Source organism: Malus domestica, chromosome 02 (assembly GCF_042453785.1).
Source record: "Malus domestica chromosome 02, GDT2T_hap1".
NCBI classification, from domain to species: domain Eukaryota; kingdom Viridiplantae; phylum Streptophyta; class Magnoliopsida; order Rosales; family Rosaceae; genus Malus; species Malus domestica.
The window spans coordinates 14,937,917-14,959,842 of record NC_091662.1 but is presented as its reverse complement, the minus strand read 5'-3'; the positions used below and the strand labels follow the sequence as shown (position 1 = coordinate 14,959,842).

Genomic DNA, 21,926 nt, shown 5'->3' with positions numbered 1-21,926 from the left:
GCCGCCCCGACTCGTCGAAAAATTCAATTATTTCTAAAAATTCTCAAAAATTACAGAAAAGAAGATCTCAAAGAATAGAGAAAACTTTATACATGTGACCAAGTCCAATTTGGTCTAGAAATGCTCCAATTTGGCCCAAACCTGCTGGAACCCTAGAAATTTAGGTGTCCTCGACTCGACTCCATAGCAGCTCTGACGCCCCAAACCTTGTTTGGGTTTTATTCCTGGGTTCTCAAGGAACATGTTGGTGGTGGTAATTGGAAGAGTTTGTTTCAGATTTGGTGGATCGCCACCTATGAACTCACGCACCCACCGGTGGGGTTTTGCACAGTTTCAGGGCCAATATCTATCTAATTTATGATAGAATCAGTCAAGGGGAGGTCATGAAACCTTTTTAAGATGGTTTGGTAACATAATTCGTTGGAAAAACTAACGAAAAGCCACCGGAGGAGGTGGAGAAAGCCGGGTCTCGATGGCATAGAACCGGGTTGAAGGATCCGATGCACTTCCTTCCTCTCATTTCCCCTCATTTCTCTCTTCTCTCATTGGTCACTCTCTCATCTCCCCCTTTCCTGATTGGGCTTCTCTCTCCCTCCTTTCTCTCCTTTATCTTCCATCTCCACCGCCTAACTTTTCTTCCTTTTAATCTGGGCCACACACGTGGCCTTCCAGATTTGGCTCCAAAAATCTAGAGCATTCTATAAATGATAAATTTACAATTTTACCCTCGACTTTAAGCGTTAATAACTTCTTATTTATATCTCCAAATTGTGTTCCGTTTGCGCCTACGCATTCATGAGATCAAGCTTTATTCAAAAACATAAATTTTGACCTTGAAAGGTCTACATATTTTCAATAATTAATATCCAAATTTTAAACCTCGTAACTAGTTTAATTTAAAACTAAAATTCTATCAATTAATATAAATTCCCAATTCTTTTTACATATTCATAATTATGAATACCGAATTCCTATATTTACATTTTTTAGGGTATTACATTCATCCCCTGTTAAAATAAATCTCGTCCTCGAGATTTCAACCATTGAATTACGAAAAGAATTTAAAACCATTTCCTTTAATGATGAATAAAATTGTAATCTCAGTCTACAATTCTATTCAAGCTCCAAAAATAAATAATTTAATGAAGCAATCATTTGTACTCAGATTTCCTACCACCCTCAGTGGTAGAAATAAGTATTGGAAAATTCAAACCATACTCATTTGCATAGATAATATCCAACATTAGGCCATAGTTCTCATTGGCTAAATAAATACCAAAACTAACAAGCCACACACATTGGCAAAATACATATAAGAAATTCCAGCTAAAATCCTTAGATCTTCTAATCATTATCATTGTATAAAAATTTTGAAATTTAAAACAAATTCGAAATTTCCGTTTATATTAGACGAACTCAAATCTCATCCTATAGTTTTCCTCAAATACACCAATTGCCCAAACGGACATACATGCTTAATCTTATCACAACTTTAAGCTTCCAAGGATCCAATTAAACACATACACCAACCAAAATACAATAAGCCTTCACGATGCATATCGAATTCAATGAGACAACCAGTTTGGCTTTGGTAAATGACTTTGTTTTGCTCATTAAGTGAAGGGAACCGTCTTCCATATTTCAATGCAAAGTCAGAACAAATATAACTTGCTCAAAAAAATTTAAGAACCACATCAGTGGCAAGTGTGATATGTAGACTTTCAACATTTGTACAACTATCAATTACTGATTGAGCTATTTGGTTTCAATCTCTAAAATCAACTTTTCTTAATAGGTTTTAAATGAAAAATCTCCATGCTCCTTCCACCATTCCATCTATAGTGGACAATCAAATAGCAAAAATTTTAACCAAAATCATTGAAATTTCAAACATAATTACTCACCATTAAATTAAATTAAAGGTCTACAATTTTGTTACCACGGAATGAAACTCTCCAAATGAACTCATCTAGAAAACGTTTATATTAAATGAACTCAAGATCTCATTTCATATTTTCATTCATGTTCATCCATTACTACAACATATAGTCTTATTTCCATTTGGTAAATTGTCATGACTTAATGAATACCAAATTTCCAACCACAAATAATGCACTATCAATACAATTCATAATTCACACTCACAACTCAATAATGTCTCATAATACATAACATAATGTCAATCCAATTCATTTCACTTCATAACGTAAATCACAATTCCCATTAACGAAACTTCCATATTGACCAAGGAAATTGCACCACAATCATAATACGATTTATATATGTATTTCACATATAAAACATGTATGCCACCTTTTTCCTAAAAATATGAATTAATGCAACCCCAATGCATGTCATAATTCACACCAACAAGACTCAAGAATAGTGCATCTCATATAGTAGGATCATTTGCTCTGATACCATTTGTAACGCCCCGTCCCGAATAAATTCTTTACTTTGGGAAATAATGTTATTATTTTTTTATAGGCCCAACCTAAAAATCATGTTTAGTTGATTACCATTAATTGTTTATTTTCTACTATATTCAATTCACTAATCCTTACATTAAATTCAAAACCGACAAAAAAAAAACATAAGGTAAAACTCAAATTATTTACTAAATTCCTTCCTTTAATTCTATGTCTTGTTTCCAACCTTGATTCATAATTAAAAAAAAAATTAACACCAAACGTACAAATTTATTCACATCTTGTCTCTATTTCCTTTTATAACACACTTCTCGTTCTAAGAATTATTTCTCGAGGCTACATCTAACACTGTTAGACTGCCTACGTACCCTGGAGTGGGATCAAGCCTTTTGTAGTTCACATATTCCAAAATTAAACAAAATCTGAATATATTCAGTTAATCCAACATATACCAAAATCGTATTAATATTCAAACCAAAACAATTTGATCTCAAAAACATAATTAGAATAACGAAATTCGCATAAAGAACAATTTTCGACTCCCTGGCCTTGTGCCGCCGCACCCGCCGCCGTGGGTGCGGTCGGCCGCCCCGACTCGCCGAAAAATTCAATTATTTCTAAAAATTCTCAAAAATTATAGAAAGGAAGATCTCAAAGAGTAGGGAAAACTTTATACCTGTGACCAAGTCCAATTTGGTCTAAAAAGGCTCCAATTTGGCCCAAACCCGCCGGCACCTTAGAAATTTGGGTGTCTTCGACTCGACTCCATAGCAGCTCCGACGCCCCAAACCTTGTTTGGGCTTTATTCCTGGGTTCTCAAGGAACATGTTGGTGGTGATAATTGGAAGAGTTTGTTTCAGATTTGGTGGATCGCCACCTATGAACTCACACACCCATCGGTGGGGTTTTGCACAGTTTCAGGGCCAATATCTATCTAATTTATGATATAATCAATCAAGGGGAGGTCATGGAGCCTTTTAAAGATGGTTTGGTAACATAATTCGTCGGAAAAACCGACGAAAAGCATAGGAGGAGGTGGAGAAAGTCGGGTCGGGTCGATGGAGTAGAATCGGGTCGAAGGATCTGGTGCACTTCCTTTCTCTCCTTTCCCCTCCTTTCTCTCTTCTCTCACTGGTCACTCTCTCATCTCCCCTTTTCCTGATTGGGCTCCTCTCTCCCTTCTTTCTCTCATTTATCTTCCATCTCCACCGCCTAACTTTTTTTACTTTTAATCTGGACCACACACGTGGCCTTCTAGATTTGGCTCCAAAAATCTGGAGCATTCTATAAATGATAAATTTACAATTTTACCCTCGACTTTAAGCATTAATAACTTCTTCGTTATATCTCCAAATTGCGTTCCGTTTGCGCCTACGCGTTCGTGAGATCGAGCTTTATTCAAAAACATAAATTTTGACCTTGAAAGGTCTACATATTTTCAATAATTAATATCCAAACTTTAAACCTCGTAACTAGTTTAATTTAAAACTAAAATTTTATTAATTAATATAAATTCCCAATTCTTTTTACATATTCAAATTATGAATACCCAATTTCTATATTTACATTTTTCAGGGTATTACACGATTGTTATGTTGAATTTTAATGAAGTAAGAGGTGCTTGTGTACAGGGTTCAAAAGTGCACCATGTTTTTTACTTGGAGCGATGTGCACCTTACGTACCAAATGATTTGTATTTTTTTAAATTAACATAAATTTAAAAGACCTATTGTCACATCCTCGCCCGGGCCCTCACCACATCCCGGGCTTGACTCCGCTGTAGCATGATATTGTCCGCTTTGGGCCCCGACCACACCCTCACGGTTTTGTTTTTGGGAACTCACACGAGAACTTCCCAGTGGGTCACCCATCATGGGATTGCTCTCGCGCAAACTCGCTTAACTTCGAAGTTCCGACGGAACCCGAAGCCACTGAGCTCCCAAAAAACCTCGTGCTAAAGAATGTGGGCATGTACATATAAGGCATAAATGATCCACTCCCCTGGGTAATGTGGGATGTTACAATAATTAATTGTCACATCCGGCCCGAGGCTCCACCACATTCCGGGCTCGACTCCGTCGTAGCACGACATTGTCCGCTTTGAGCCCCGACCACGCTCTCACGGTTTTGTTTCTGGAAACTCACACGAGAAATTCCCAGTGGGTCACCCATCCTGGGATTGCTCTCACACGAACTCGTTTAACTTCGGAGTTCCGATGGAATCCGAAGCCAGTGAGCTCCCAAAAGGCCTCGCACTAGGTAGAGATGAGAATATACATATAAGGCTTACATGATCCTCACTTTTAGGCGATGTGGGATCTTACAATCTACCCCTCATAGGGGCCTGACTTCCTCGTCAGCACACTTCCGACCAGGGATTGGCTCTGATACCAAATTTTCACATCCCAGCCCGAGCCCTCACCACATCACAGGCTCGACTCCGCTGTAGCATGATATTGTTGTCTTTGGGTCCCGATCACGCCCTCACGGTTTTGTTTCTAGGAACTCACACGAGAACTTCCCAGTGGGTCACCCATTATGGGAACTTCGGAGTTCCAACGGAACCCCCTCGTGCTAAAGGAGGTAGGCATGTACATATAAGGCATAGATGATCAACTCATCTAGGTAATGTGGGATGTTACAATAATTAATTGTCACATCCGGCCCGGGCCCCCACCACATCCCGAGCTTGACTCCACCGTAACACGATATTGTCCGCTTTGGACCCCGACCACGCACTCATGGTTTTGTTTTTGGGAACTCACACGAGAACTTCCCAGTGGGTCACCCATCATGGGATTACTCTCGCATGAACTCACTTAACTTCGGAGTTTCGATGGAATTCGAAGCCAGTGAGCTCCCAAAAGGCCTCGTGCTAGGTAGAGATGAGAATATACATATAGGGCTTACAAGATCCTCACTCTTGGGCGATATGGGATCTTGCACCTACCAAATAAGACATGGTTAAAACTCACATTATATAACATTGCATCAGTCGAGTACGTACCAATAATAAAATATTATGTACCAAAACTCTGGTACGTTCTAAATTAATCTTGTTCATGAACCTGTTGACCCTAAAAACTACCAAGCCTACGTGGCACGCAGGCCAAGTAATCTATGAGCTAACTACATCCTTTGGTTGAATGCAGGGCGTGCCAAATCGTCGGCCGAGCTCGGCCGAGGAGTAAAATATGTTGATATTATGTTGGGTGCGCGGCTAACTTCTACATCTTGCGATTGCGGCCGAAGAAGGAACATGTCTCGGCCTCCTGGGTTCTCAAACCTGAAGACAAAGTTACTATTCTTACGAAGTTCACAAATCGTCATCATCGAATTCAGTCACTATGATGGTATTCGTCAGAGTAAACTCACGCTGAATCGACACCAAAGTGTAAGGGCATAAATACTCAAAGCGGATATAAGTTTTAACAGTAAACGTGGTTCGGTCGTCGAAATGTCGAACTCTAAATCCCACTTGAGAGTATCCAATCATAAAATAACTCGGCGTGCTATGTGCCGAGCTCAATAAACTGTAACACCTCACTTCGCCGAGAAGGCTGATGAGATGACATCAACCAACAAGGATTCGGAAATCTTTCTCGACCGAGACTTGGATAGATAACCAATCGCCCTCGACGCAGTGCTGTTTATGCCAACTGAAGATGTTGCGAGATCGGCTGATTCTACGGCGACAGTGCTATTTATGCCAACTGAAGATGTGTCGGCGAAAAAGAAAATAAAAAATCTCAAGGTTATTGAGAGAATTTGCGCATGGCAGTTGTGTGTTGAATTGGATGAGCTTTTTCCGTTGTCATTGCATCTGTATTTATAGTGATTGTATGCTTGCTTGGCATGGCTAGATAATTGTGTAGAGTCTGACTGCAACTCTAACTAGCTGAAATAAATCTGATCTGTGGCCTTCAGATTTCGCAACTTCTAAAATAAAGCTAATCTAGACTTTGTCATACCACATCAGAAACCTAGCCCATCTAGGCTTCTGATCTAATTAAAAAACCTCCAGTAGAAAACTTTATCACCATGCAAAAACCTAGTCTCCCTAGGTTTCTTGTATCATCATTACCACCTAGGCTTATCACATCTCCACCAAAAGCTTAGCCTTCCTAGACTCCTTGTCTTATCCATCACCCAAGGCCATCATCATGTATCCTAATCCTACCTGAATAAATTTTAAAATCCATTTTGAACTGTACCGCACACCCACATCCGGATATCAACTTGAACTGTGCTGACATGTTTCCAGTTGGAAATACATCTTATCCTTCATAATAAACTATTATTAAAAGATAATTATGATAAAACATCATAACATTATCCTAAAATGAATTACCTCTATTTCTCATTCGACGGTGTGAAGCTATGCTCACTCAACGGTGTGAAGCTATACTCACTCAACGGCCTCAATTACGCGGGCCGAATGTGTAAATTCGGGTCCAAACATAACCATACAATCATTATGTGTCAAATTAACATGAATTAATGTACCAGTTAGTTGGTAGTTTAATACCAAATGATCATTACTTGTCGAGATAACGTACAAAGACATACCAAATAATTGGTACTTTTCAAACACACACTGTACAATGTTTAATCAGATGGGTACGTTTTAAAAATAAAAATTTTAAATACCAAACGTCTGGTACCTTCTAAATCAATATTATTTAACGAACCAAATGATCAATAAGTATCAACATAACATTAATTAATGTACCAATTAGTTGGGAGTTTAACACCAAATAATCATTACTTGTTGAACTAACATATAGACATGCCAAACAATAGGTACGTCTCAAACGCACATTGTATAACGTTTCATCAGAATGATATATTTCAAAAATAAAACCTTTACGTACCAAACGTCTGGTACATTTTAATTTCATATTATTTTTTAACTCAACAATCAATATGTGTCAACATAAGATTTACTAAAGTACCAAACTCCTGGTACGTTACAAATTTATTATGAAAAAAAGGCGTTTAAAACTTATAGTACGTTAGTTCAGAAAAACAGTTCATTCATGATTTGTAGTTGATTGTAGGGGTGTTGAGTTCAGAAGTTTATCGTTGTCGACCATCTTAATAGCCTAGGTGAACAATAGTGAATTCTAATTTTAGAAAATTGTTTTCCAAATCGACAAATTAAATGAGAAACTAGTGTCCTATTGTGATTCAAATCTTTAAATTTACAAGATTAATATCTTTAAATTCAAATTCTTATTATCTTGAACAATCAGTATTGTTCTTAAATTAAAACTCTGAGACATCAGTTAGCAAGAATTTAGGAACCTCCTCTCTTCTGGTGCGAAGAAACTGGATACCGAAATCAGATTTGTTAAAAGCTACGGCAGGTCATGTAATTTAGGGACATCAAAATGGGTAAATTAAGATCAAGGAAGAAAATATCGGTAATATCGGAAATATCGGTAGTCCGAAAACACGGAAATATCGATGGAAATATCGGGATAATATCGATATCGATAAAAATTACATGGAAACCACGGAAATTGTAAGAAAAACTTGGAAATTTTTATTGAAACTTTGCAGGATGTTTATTTAGTCTATTATCTATTAGTTTATCACAAAAAATTGGAAAGAAATGCATTGCATGATGGAAAAGTGATTGTAAAAGCAGTCAGATGAGTCAGATTGAGTCACCCAACCACACACACACACACACAGATATGCCATCACACACGCACACAACACACGCACACATATCTCACACGCATACGTCTCTCTTTCTCTCTCGAATTCTCGATCCTTCTCTCTTATTCTCTGAGCTCTCTTCTTCCCCTTCTCTATTCTCCCACACACACACAGATCTCCCACACACACACAGATCTCCTACTCTCTCGATCATTCTCCCACACACACGCACAGAGACCCAGGGTCTCTCGATCATTCTCCCACTCTCTCGATCCTTCTGCTCCTCAGTCCGACAATCTCGAATCCCTCCACGCCCTTCGGCGCAAACCTGACCCGACCCTACCCGACGGCTAAGGCGTGTTGCTGTTCACGCTGCCTCTGTTCCTGCGCTCTGCTCCCCCTCTCACAAATCGAAGAGAACAAAGTCGCAATTGGACGGTCGGGTGCGATTCCGCTGCTGGTGAACCTTCTGGAGTACGGTGGTTTTCGCGGGAAGAAGGACGCGTCGACGGCTATGTACTCGATCTGCTCAGTCAAAGAGAACAAGATTAGAGCCGTACAATCCGGAATCATGAAGCCGCTGGTGGAATTGATGGCGGACTTCGGTTCGAACATGGTGGACAAGTCGGCGTAAGTGCTGAGCGTCCTCGTATTGGTATCAGAGGCCCGCGCGGTGTTGGTGGAGGAGTGTTCGGGTTCTTCGTCACTCTCTGCTTCGTCTTCGACTCGAAGATAATAAGTTTTCAGGTGAGATTCCATTGAAATTCAGCACTCTCACCGACTAAACCCTATGTTGATTACCTCTTGCATGCGTGAAATTTGAACCTTATATGTGAAATTGAAGTTCAAAATCGTGTTTTTGCAAGGTTTTTGGGACGAAATTGGCTCGGGAATAGGCACACCATCTCCGGCGTTCTTCTCCGATTGCACCGTTCAGAAAATATCGCGATATTATCGATATTAGCGATAATATCGCGATATTTGGACGAAAACCGTTCGGATACTTATTTAAATATCCATTGCGCGAAAAACCGATAATATCGGCGATATTATCGGCATTTTCTTCCATGATTAAGATACACATGGCACAAAAATTGTAAAAGAATGTTTAACCAAATTGTTAAACCAAACATATGTTTAGTCTAAGAAGCTTAAAAACGAGGGGGCTATATCAAAACAACCCTTTTTGGAAATATGCATTTTTGATATAGTTCAATCATTGGGTACGTTTTAATTCGGAGTTGGTACATTTTTATTTGATGTTGGCAGTGACAGATCTAGGAAATATTATTCAGAGGGTCATATGTAAAAATTCACAAACATTTCTTAGACATATAATAACTTTAAAAAAAAAACTGTAGTTCCATCATTCATAATTTTATAAAACAAATAACAATACAAGTTACAATTGTCCATGATGTAGCGTTTTCATATTTTGAAAACACTGCATTATATCTCCATTAATTATCAATGAAAGAAAAAACATTGATATCTATATAAACTATTATGTTATCACTCAACCATTTTCCTTTCGGTTACGCAGAACTTTTTGCAATATTCATAGCGGAAAAGACTCTCCACTCTATGCTATTACTCAACCATTGATCTTCCTTTCGGTTACGCATAACTTTTCACAATATTCATAGCAGAAAAGGATCTCCACTGAAGTAGTAGCAACCGATAGAATTAAAGTTAATATAATTGGCAAATACACATGATTATATACTATGTTCCTTCCATCTCCACCATTTTTTGGGAAGACTACCAATTCTTTTCATTTGAGAAAATTCACTACTCGAACACATATCAAGAATATAATGCTCAAGTTGATATTTTTTTTTAATATCTAAGCTACCTATTAATAGAAGTCTGTTTGTCAACCAAAAGTCTATGAAATTACTGTTCTAACCCTATCATCAAAGCTAAACAAAATTAAAAGACATGGCAATTTAGTAATTACATATCACTTAAATTTTCAGTTTTTACACGAACCTCACAACCAGGTAAACATAACACATCCTATTTAAAAAGTAAATAATAAATAAAAAGGCTTATTATATTAACACCCCACAAATTGTTGAATAAACCTCATATACTTAATACACCATACATTTTCTTTTTCACTTAAAAATTATCTTAATACACTTCACGTACTTTCCCTCCACACCCCACATTCTCAATATACACCTTATATTTTGTACATACACCCCATATTTTCTATACACCTCACATTTCTCAAATCTTATAACACTCATTTTTAATTTTCAGGGACTGAATCTAATCATTTGAACATTTAGTTAGCCGAAAAATTTCAAATCATTTGAAAGTGGCATGAGAGAGTATGCTTGTCTTTAATGATGCCCGTCTGTCATCCTTCTGTCTTTGCTAACAGTTTCTTTTTTGCTTTAAGATAGTACCAAAGATCTAGGAAGCTAGGGTTGCAGTAACCTTAGTTTAAATAGTCTATTAGGAGACCTCGTACTCAGTCTATTACTAATTTCATGCTAGAACCCAGATTATAAAAGCTTAAATAATGCAGCAAACGTAAGATTAAATAATTATCGATGTCGTCGAAATTACTAAAATAATGAAAAATATGAAATCTTACCTCTTGTGAAGCTTCCGAAACATCGATTTCGTATGTCATTCGTCAAAAGCAATTTTTCTCAATTAACATGTTTGTAGTTTCATTGGTTAGAGTTTTATTCAACAATAGATGGTGGAAGGGTTTTGATAGTTGAGAAGATAAATAATACGCTAAAAGTGATTTGGGGTGTATTTAGAAATTTTTTTTTTTTAAATCTTAATAAGGTCAAAACTGTCATTGCATAATAGAGTAAATAAGTTATTTAATATTAAATTTATATGTGGGGTGCATTCAATATTTTATTGGGTACTAATATAAAAAGTCATAAAAATGGAGGAGGTTTTTACTTCCACGTCTCCCACTTTAAAACCGCCCCCCTACCCTCTTCTTCAAAGTTCCACGCCCATTTTTTTTTTTTTTGAAATATATATATATATATATATATATATATATATTTTAAAGTGATATAAATATTTTTATAACAAAAAACAGCCAAATTTAATTACACACGTATAACGTGTGCACACATGACTAGTTGCTTATTAACTTAACCGTTGCATAGTCTTTGACCAATGTTCCACCGGCCTAAGGTTAATCGTGGGTGTTTTCTCTTTACAAGAAGTCGGATTTCTTCCATCCACAGTAGTGCGCAAATTTGGTTTTAACAAATAAATTGATTTCAGACAACTAATTATGACAATTGAGTGAAAAAAAAATTAATTACCTTGAAAAAATACAAATTTTTATTTTAAAAATAAAAAAAGCTGAGATAAAAACCTATTAATAATAATAGGTTAAGGGTACAAACTCAAAAGGACTTTGATAGAAAGTTGAAAAACTAGTATACACTCAATCAAAGAATATTAATGACTAGAGGCTACATTCAAAATAGACGATGATTATTCCCCCGCCGCAATTTATTGCACTTTTTACACTTTCTCGCTGACCCAAAAAACACAATTTCCTACCAATAAAAAAAATTTAAAAGACATTTTTTTTTCGAGATATTTTAATACAGACACCTAAGTTTTGAATTCGTTACACTAAACATCTATGCCTTTTAAGTTTTTGATTGAAAATTTCTTTTACTAATCAACATCCAATAGCTTTTTTGTTGATTCATAATTATCTCTACTAATTAATGAAACCCTCTTTGTCAACCAAAAGAGGGTGAAAAGACAATTTAGTCTTTTATCACACAAAAAAATGATGGACAATAATGTAATTTCATAAGTCCAAATTTTACTGTTTTTTATTGAAATCTCACCTACATGTGATGTTAAAATATCTCCAACATTAAAATAAATAAAAAAAAAACAAAAACAAAACTTCCCACTCCCCCCACGTTCTCTCTCTCTCTCCCTCTCTCCTTCTCATTTTCTAAAAAAATATGTTCATACATACAAAATGTGTAGGCAAATACTAATATTATTTATAGTAATTGGATTTATCTCCAATTCAATTAAAAGTTGTTTCAGACTTATCTTCCAGAGCATTTTCTTTGAATCAAACATATTTTTAAACTATTCCAAAATGATGAAATATGCAGTTTTGATATAGTTCAATCATTGGGTACGTTTTAATTTAGAGTTGGTACGTTTTTATTTGATGTTGGCAGTGGCAGATATAAGATAAATATTATTCAGAGGATCACATGTAAAATTTCACAAACGTTTCTTAGACATATAATAACCTTAAAAAAACCGTAGTTCCATCATTCATAATTTTATAAAACAAATAACAATACAAGTTACAATTGTCCACTACATAACATTTTCATATTTTGAAAACACTTGCATTATATCTCCATTATCAATGAAAGAAAAAACATTGATGTATGTATAAACTATTATGTTATCACCAACCATTGATATTCCTTTTGATTACGCAATGAACTTTTCACAATATTCATAGCGGAAAAGACTCTCCACTGAAGTAGTAGCAACCAATAGAATTAAAGTTAATGTAATTATCAAATACACATGATTGTATACTATGTTGCTTCCCTCTCCACCATTTTTTTTGGAAGGCTACCAATTCTTTTCAATAGAGAAAATTCACTACTTGAACGCATATCAAGAATATAATGCCTAAATTGATTTTTTTTAAAATATAATAAGAACAGTTAGAGAATATATATAAAGGATAACTCCAAGTATTTGGGGTGTATTCAAACAGTTGAAAAGTATGCAGGGTGTATTAAGAAAAATTTTAATTGAAAAAGCAAATGTGAGATTTATTAAGTATGCGGAATGTATTCAACAATGTGTGAGATATTAATATAATAAGCCATAAAATATTGAAATTGAAATGTAATTAAACTCAATTAAACTGAAATGGCTCAAGTCGGAGCATCTTAGGCCATTTTCAACTGAAGGGTCCAGAAGGACAGAGGGTTGAAAATAGCCTGAAAACTGTCTTCAATCGAGGGTCAGGCCAAAGGGCTCGTGGGGGCCCTACTGGACAAAAAGGGACCAACTAATTGGTCATCTTCAGCCAGCTAGAATTAATTATTATTATTATTTTTTTTTTGTTCTTTCCATTTGCCCAGCCCACTTTAGGGTTTAGGGTTCAGGGCTTAGGGTTTTTTTTTTTGTCCCAGCCCATTTTTTTTTTTAATTTCTAGCTTTTTTCTTACATCATTTCTCACATATTTTCACCATTTCATACTATCTTACATCATTTTATTTCAATTCTTCACATTCCATATTATAGCCTTTTGACCATCGATTAGAGACGGTTTTTGTGACAGGGCTAAAACTAGCCCTATAATCCTTTGACCCTCGGTTGGAGATGATAATAAATATATCCCTGCATTATTTCTTAAAATATTAATTTCTTGGAGAGTTAGAGGGCTTACGAGCCACCTGACCAACTTTCAATTGAAGGTGGCCTTAATGAAAAAACTTAAAAGCTTAATAAAAAACTAAAAAAAAGCATAAATGTTCAGTTAAAAACGTCTGGACGATGGCATCTAATTCTAATTTCCACTTTTTTTTTATTTTATAAAATAATAAATGAAATTACGTCTCCGTTAAAACGGCCAAAAATCCTCCGTCGGTCCCTCCCACATTGAGACCTGATTAGCGTTTCAAGCCCGACCCGCCAAATTCCTCTCTCCCAAACCCTACCGTACACTTCACCAGTCCTACCCAGGACTGCTGCCTCTGTACGAATCGGATCCGATCCGGTCCAAAATTGCGTTCCCGGCCCGAATAACCTCCCCCAGCTTCGCCGCCAACAATGGCGTCGAAGGCTTCGCCTTCAGCTTCCGCCAATAGATCGGAGCTTCACGAGGACCCTCCGGTATAATCCTTCGGCTCTCCTGCTCGATCTCTTTCTCTCTGTAAATCAATGAAAACTCTGCTTAAATTATGCCATTAATGGAAGCTCTTGTATTGAGTTTAATCTGGTCAATGTGTGTGCCTTTACATATATATATATATATATATATATTTGTTTTTTATATTTATATACATTCAATATGCATTTAATATAAGTGCATACGTGTAGGAATTTTATCAATGTGGGTTGATTTGGAGAGATATGTAGCAGCATTGTTTATTTGGCTTCTGCTTCATTAGATTTTAAGTGCCAATTTCGATGATGCTATCTATGTTTCGGTTAATTTACCATGTGATTTCAACGAATGCCTTTCAACTTAGGAATGGTACTACAGCATTTGCAAAAATAGTTTCGCTGATCGACAGTTCTGGACGTAGTTTTATTTTTTCCTGCTTAGCTTGCATTTTAAAAAGTGATTGCAATAGAAAGATTGGATATAGCTTTTTGTGCTCAAATTGTTGATAGAGAGTGCTACCCGCTCTTTGAACCACTTTGTTCTGTGTTCATTCAACTCCAGCGTGACTTCTACCTGCTTATTTATTCTACTTTTTGTCTGGGTATTTTATAATTTAGGGTTATAAGTTGGATCACACGTAACATCTAGTTTGTGCAGATGACGAGATCGCAAGAAAACATGGATGTAACCCGGAAGGAGATTTCACTGCTCATAGAAAATCTAAAGAAGCAAGTTGTTTTTAACCGGGCTACTTCTATAAAGGTGCATCTTCATGGATCTTATAGCGATTATTGTATTGATACCCGAAAGTAATAGAACTACATCAGGTTTTTGTTCTCATAATACTAAGTATTTTCTCATTGCAGAAAAGAATGGAGGTAAACAAGCAGAAGTTGGCTGGTGTCACCAACGACATGTATAAATTGTCAACGGAAAGAGGAAGTAGTAGGTTAACTGATGCTAGTAGAAGTGTAGATCTATTGACAAAGAGGCAAAAAGATGCATTTGCCTTGCAAAATGGAATTGAATTAAGCAATGAGAGCAACGATAGCTCTCAAGAAGATGGTCATGGGTCCACGGCAGTTCTACTAGAATCTAATGTAGCAGTCAAGAGTTCTGTTCGTCCTATCAAGCTTCCGGAAGTTAAAAGACTACCCCCTTATACCGCATGGATATTTTTGGACAGGTTTAGCCTACACACGGTCTATTCTTTTCATGACCCATATACTTCAACTTGAATATATTATTGTGTTGCATATTATCACATGCTCCATGGTCCTTGTTCGCCTGTGTGAAGGGGAATATGTTTTACATTCTGGAACACCAAAAAGATTAAATTTATAAGTTGATTAATGAAATTTGAGGTCCTTCTACAGAACATCAGCTAGTTGCAAGTATATTGTATGGTTTAATCTATGTTCATGGAAAGAGATTGAAAAGAGATTGAAATGAGATTGAAATAGTACAAAGGGAATCAGTCTCATTCGTCATACTCTTTTTGTAGTTCCAAACTAATATTGTATGTACATTTTATTGAATAGCAGTGACTGGTTGAAATAGATTTAATATTCCGGACAAGAGAAAACATTTACTATTATGTCTTCAACCTTTTGCTATAAGCAAGATAAGATTTGTTGTATTTATTGGTCTCTTTTTTCTCTTATTCTCCCTTGTTTCCAATTAGATCATGCAATTTTTAGAGACCATTTCATCATTAACATCCATCGATTACTGCTTCAAATATATATCGTTTTTCACTTTACTCGTTTGACTTTTGTGTCATCTTGTATTGCACTATTAATTGGATCTGGTAACATGCAGTTACTGAGTTCTACTATTTGTTGGATGTGGCCTCTTTTAGTTGATGGTTTACATTGTTGTTCAACAATGTGAAACTCATGTCATATAATCCGTCTGTCTTTTTTTTTTCTTTCCGTTTCTATTCATTTGTGCCTATTTGTGATATCATTGTTTTTTTTTTTTTTTTTTGATATGTGGTACAGAAACCAAAGAATGACAGAAGATCAGTCAGTGGTAGGTCGAAGAAGAATTTATTATGATCAAAATGGAGGTGAAGCGCTTATATGTAGTGATAGTGAGGAGGAAGCAGTTGATGAAGAAGAGGAAAAAAGGGTTTTTGTTGAATCTGAAGACTTTATACTTCGGTTGGTATAACCATGTTTACTAATGTGATAAACTATGATTTATTTCCTTTTGTGTGCAGGCCTAATATAGTGTAGGTATATATATAAGTTATCAACATCTAATCCTAGAATATTTTGTCTTAGCCAATAATACCACTTCAAGTGGCTTTCACTGACCTAATTTATGGTTATAGTCCTTAGCTTTAGCGGAAGAGTTAAATTTGTTTAGTGCCTGTCACTCTCTCTCTGGGATGGACACAGTTTTATAATAGCTCGGTCAATTTTGAATGTACAACATTGTAAGGGAGAAGAAACCAAAGTCCATTTTGTACTGGGTACAGTTGAGTTAATTGAATTACTATTTCATTTCTTTTCATTATGCGGAAACTATATAAATGTGAACTGAACTGACCTTTATATTCAGTCCTCTATTGCAATAATATTAGTCCAAGACCTAGGTTATCATCTTGACATAATAATTTCAGTTTGATATATTTTCCTTAAACATATGTTGAATCTCAAATTTGAAATTGTATGTGCTTATATACCGTATGAAAAGTGAACTAATTGGTTTATGGACATTTCATTGAATTTACCAGCTCGGCTATAAAAGAAGTTGGCATCTCTGATCCAGTGCTGGAGTCATTAGCACAATATTTCTCTAGAAGTCCATCTGAAGTCAAGGTATGGAAGTTTCATTTTTCTATTTTTCAGGAATGCTTGCCATTCTGCCATGCTTGTTTCCAATTCATAACATGATAAAAACCAGTCAGCGTAAGCTTTGGTCCAGCCGTTTCCCATTTGCTTTGTGCTGGCTTTACAGAGATATGAAACTCCATCAAACGTCTTATACAGGCAAGATATGATACTCTCTTAAAGGAAGAGGAGGCTTCGGGGGGATGTAAGAATAGGGATACTGAAGACAGTTCACAAATTGGGAATTCTTTTCTTGATAAAGATCTGGATGCAGCTCTCGATTCATTTGACAACCTATTTTGTCGTCGCTGCCTAGTAAGTATTCTTTTTCTACTTTCACTTGCATGTTTGTTGGGTTATCTTTTCTAACTCTGTTCCGCGGTTGTTTCTTTTTGGCAGGTATTTGATTGCAGATTACATGGATGTTCACAGGATCTTGTCTTTCCTGTAAGTAATTTTTTAATAGCTGTCTGACCGTGACACCAGACTTTTATATCCTGTGCTGATAAAAGTTATTGTCAGATTGAGAAACAACCTCTTTGGAGACCCCCAGATGATGAAAAAGTATCATGCGGTCCGAATTGCTATAGATCAGTATGTGTCGTGCACATGATTACTGTGATGTGTAGCTGGGAATTGTGTAAAGAATTGGAAAAAAATGATTATGTGGTTTCAAATTGTCTCATTTTAGGTACTGAAGTCTGAAAGAATTGCTAGAGTGAGCAATGGTGATCCTGAAGAAAAAAATGCCACGTCATTGGATGGTGCTAGTGCTCAAATATCAACCAGAAAGAAATCTTCTAGAAAGAAGTCAAAGTCTGGCCAAAGTGAAAGTGCTTCATCAAATGCAAAAAACATCTCAGAAAGCAGTGATTCAGAGAATGGATCCAGGCAGGGTAGTGATAAAAATCATCAATCGCCCACAAAGACTAGGCTAGCTGGAAAAAGTGGAATTCGTAAGAGGAACAGCAAGAGAGTTGCAGAACGTGTTTTAGTTTGCATGCAGAAGAGGCAGAAGAAAATGGTGGTTTCTGATTCCGATTCCATTGTTAATGTTGGTCTTTGTTCAAGTGATATGAAGTTTAGATCTAATTCATCCAAAGATAATGAAGACACTAGTTCTTCTTCACAAAAGAATCTGAAATCTTCTACCAGTGGAGGGTTTAGGAGGAAGGAATCACCTGCCAAGGGCAGTAATACAGTTGTTCAGGGTGAATCTCTTGATGGTGCATTGGATGAGATGATCGCTGATCCACCTGCCACAAGTAGTGATGACAATTTGAGGAGAGAAGAATGTGTTGATGAAAACATATATAAACAAGAATTAAGTGATGATAAAACATGGAAAACCATTGAGAAGGGCCTTTTTGAGAAAGGCAGAGAGATATTTGGCAGCAACAGGTCAGTGGATGTAATGTGTTTTCTTTAGTTGATTTATTTTCTGTTGTGTATGTAATTAGTTAATGGTACTGATGTTGGGTATTAGTTAGATACATGTAAACTTATCTGCACAAAGAGCAGCAACCCAGACACACAATACCACCCCCTCCTCAAAATAAAATAAGTAAAGAAAAGAAAAGAGTTAACGAGTATGTCTTAATTTTTTGTTTTGATGTGGGTATGCCTTGACCTTGTAATGTTTAGCATCCTATAGTTTTGTAATCAATCTACCGTATCGTCTAGGGAAGTTCCTAAGGTGGATACAGAAGAATTTGGTTAAGAACATCCATTCTTGAAATATAAGGTGCAACTGTGCCAGTGGTAGAGAGTTTCCTTTTGATTTTAACTGCATCTTTATGTCTGGATAGCCCATTGGATTTATTAATTACTTAACGTACTTCTTCCTGTTTCCATCTTATAATGGGTTTCACATCTCTCATCGCAGCTGCTTAATAGCAAGGAACCTTTTAAATGGTATGAAAACGTGTTGGGAGGTGTTTCAGTATATGAATTTCTCAGAGAGTAAGATGTCCTGCCAAGCAGGTGATGCTGCAAACTCCCTTGTTGAAGGGTATTCCAAGGTTGACTTAAATGGATTTATAGTCCTTTTTTTTTTATAGGCTTATCTACTTATGACAGAACCCTCTCTGCCCAAACAAGTGATTCTATTTTGTCTATGTTGAAACGAACTTTAGGGTAATAATGAAGCTAGAAGAAGATCAAAATTTTTACGTAGAAGGGGTAGAGTTCGTCGTTTGAAGTATACTTGGAAATCTGCTGCTTACCATTCAATCAGGAAACGAATTACTGAGAGAAAAGATCAGCCTTGCAGGCAGTATAATCCATGTACTTGCCAAACAGCTTGTGGAAAACAGTGTTCTTGTCTACAAAATGGGACTTGTTGTGAGAAGTACTGTGGGTGAGCTTTTCTTTTTCCTGATAATTATATTTCTGAAAAAGGACAGATAATGGCTTTTGTAAAATTTTCTCTTGCTCTACAGCTGACCTCATTGATTTGGCTTCATAGATTTAATTGTTTCTTTAGTTCATGTCCGTCGAATTTTGGCTTTTCCAATGATAATTCCAAACTTATCTGCCCAAACTTATTTGTCTAGGTGTCCAAAGACTTGCAAAAATAGATTTAGAGGCTGTCATTGTGCTAAAAGTCAATGCCGAAGCCGTCAGTGTCCTTGTTTTGCTGCAGACAGGGAATGCGATCCGGATGTTTGTAGGAATTGCTGGGTCAGGTGCGCTTATAACTTTTTGTTTGGTGAAAAATCTTTTCGTGGTACTTGGTGATGTGTTTGGAGCCTGGACTATGATGCATGGCATTATTGATGTGCTTCAGACAGCTCATGCCTCATTGTGATCGGATTTATAACTTCTAGTTTTGAGCACATTCAACTTTAACCGTATTTATTTGCAATGCTGAAATTAGTAACACAGTTAAATTTTCTATGCCTAATCTATGGCTCTGTATGTCTACACCATTTTCACATTTTTGAATCAGATAGGCATAATTAAGTGGTAGCAAATTCAATTAATCCCTTAAAGATTTTCCACCATTCCGGTGATTGTTGTGATCGGATTTATAACTTTTAGTTTTGAGCACGTTTAACTTTAACCGTATTTATTTGCAATGCTGAAATTAGTATCACAGTTAAATTTTCTATGCCTAATCTATGGCTCTGTATGTCTACACCATTTTCCACATTTTTGAATCAGATAGGCATAATTAAGTGGTAGCAAATTCAATTAATCCCTTAAAGATTTTCCACCATTCCGGTGATTGCGTGAACAATGCTCATTTTCTACTGTATGAATTCGTTTCTGAAATTTACAGTTTGATCAAATGGTTGAAATTTATCTAATAAGTCAGAATGGCGTGGCATTTTATGCTATAAGTATGCGCAGGGTTTGGACAATATAACTTATCGTAGGCTTATGTATATGGAATATATAAACGTAGGAGCAGTAGGTGCTGTGTGACTAAGAAATAAGTTCATACAAATGTGGGCTGCATTTTTTCTCTGTTAAACTTTCAACGTACGGACCTGTCAAATTTCATTTTTCAGTTGCGGTGACGGTACCCTTGGGGTTCCAAGCCAAAGAGGTGACAATTATGAGTGTAGAAATATGAAGCTTCTTCTGAAACAACAGCAAAGGGTAATCACACCTCTTTACTGTTTCATTTCTTTTTCTTTCCTTGTATAGATCCATGGTCAAAATCTAGCGCATTATGTGAAAAATTTACTTCACGGGTTGTTGAAGTTGCGGAAGGAATACTCAAAATGATTGAAGTCCTCTAGTAATGACTGCTTTTATCCTAATTTATCTTCAGGTCTTACTTGGAAGATCTGACATATCTGGCTGGGGTGCGTTCTTGAAGGTAGTGTTCCATTTTAATGATATCTTGTGTGTGCTTTTCCTTTTGCGCTGGCTTATTTTCCTTGCCACCCATCAGAATAGTGTCCCCAAGCACGAATACCTTGGTGAGTATACTGGGGAGTTGATCTCACATCGTGAAGCAGATAAGCGTGGAAAAATATATGACCGTGAAAATTCATCATTTCTCTTCAATCTGAACGATCAGGCATGTATATCAACACCTTTTGATTCGACGTCATATCTAGCCTCCTATTGTTCAACAGCATGAATAAGCATTTGTCTTGTGCAGTTTGTCCTTGATGCTTATCGAAAGGGTGATAAATTGAAGTTTGCCAACCATTCTCCAGATCCAAATTGCTATGCGAAGGTACCTTTTTGACATATTTTTTCCTTCTTTTTTCCCGCTAAAAACATTTTGGATATGACCATAAACCCGTCCATGGCAGGTCATTATGGTTGCGGGAGATCACAGGGTGGGCATATTTGCCAAGGAACGAATTGCGGCAGGAGAGGAACTTTTCTATGATTACCGTTACGAGCCTGACAGAGCTCCTGCTTGGGCGCGGAAGCCTGAGGCATCCGGGTCAAAAAAGGACGATGGAGCTCCTTCAAGTGGTCGTGCGAAGAAGCTTGCTTAACCGGAAGATTAATTTGAATCAGTAGATTTACGATTCTTTCTTTGGCCATTCTTTTAGAGTTAGAGAAGATGCATCATTTTCATTGACCACAGATGTATTCTTGATCATTTTGTTGGAGAGAGGCCATTGCCTTCTCAAAACAGAAAAATTGAATTACATTTTCTAACAATTCATGTTTATTCCAAAAGCTAAATTTATTTAACTGGCATGATCTTATTATTTAAAACATAGATGTATATGTCACCGAATACATTGACTAGTAAGATGAAGAACTCGTTTGGGAATGCTTCTGCTAAATTATTAGAAGCACGATAAGAATTTACTATATAAAAAAGGCACCTAGAAGTGGAGGTATCAGGTGCTACTTTGGGAATTACAAAAAAATGCTCATATGTTTCGTTTGGGATTGTTAATATTGGTGACTAGGGGAGGGGAAAGTTTTAAATTCGGGATACATGGGTAGAAACTTAACACCCTATCTATTAGGATATTGGACCACATGCAAAGTGCTTCTATTATAATTGTGTTAGAATAAACTATGAAATAGAGAGATAAATAGAAGGTTGGGGAGAAATCAGAGTGTATATTTTCTCATTATATAGCTTATTTATAGGTTTAGAATTTACATAGAAAATG

General features: G+C 36.4%; 1 protein-coding gene across 1 annotated transcript; it reads left to right on the top strand.

Moving 5' to 3' along the window:
* The first annotated feature begins 13,733 nt into the window (after positions 1–13,733).
* Positions 13,734–21,492, top strand: LOC103403246 (histone-lysine N-methyltransferase CLF). The gene is made up of 17 exons (XM_008342074.4): positions 13,734–13,989; positions 14,642–14,746; positions 14,851–15,170; positions 15,988–16,149; positions 16,728–16,812; positions 16,984–17,139; positions 17,224–17,271; positions 17,347–17,418; positions 17,516–18,225; positions 18,710–18,845; positions 18,960–19,183; positions 19,380–19,511; positions 20,340–20,430; positions 20,606–20,653; positions 20,729–20,857; positions 20,942–21,019; positions 21,099–21,492. The coding sequence occupies exons 1-17, from the start codon at positions 13,927–13,929 to the stop codon at positions 21,288–21,290; spliced, it is 2,751 nt and encodes a 916-aa protein (XP_008340296.2). The 5' UTR covers positions 13,734–13,926; the 3' UTR covers positions 21,291–21,492.
* Positions 21,493–21,926: the final 434 nt, after the last annotated feature.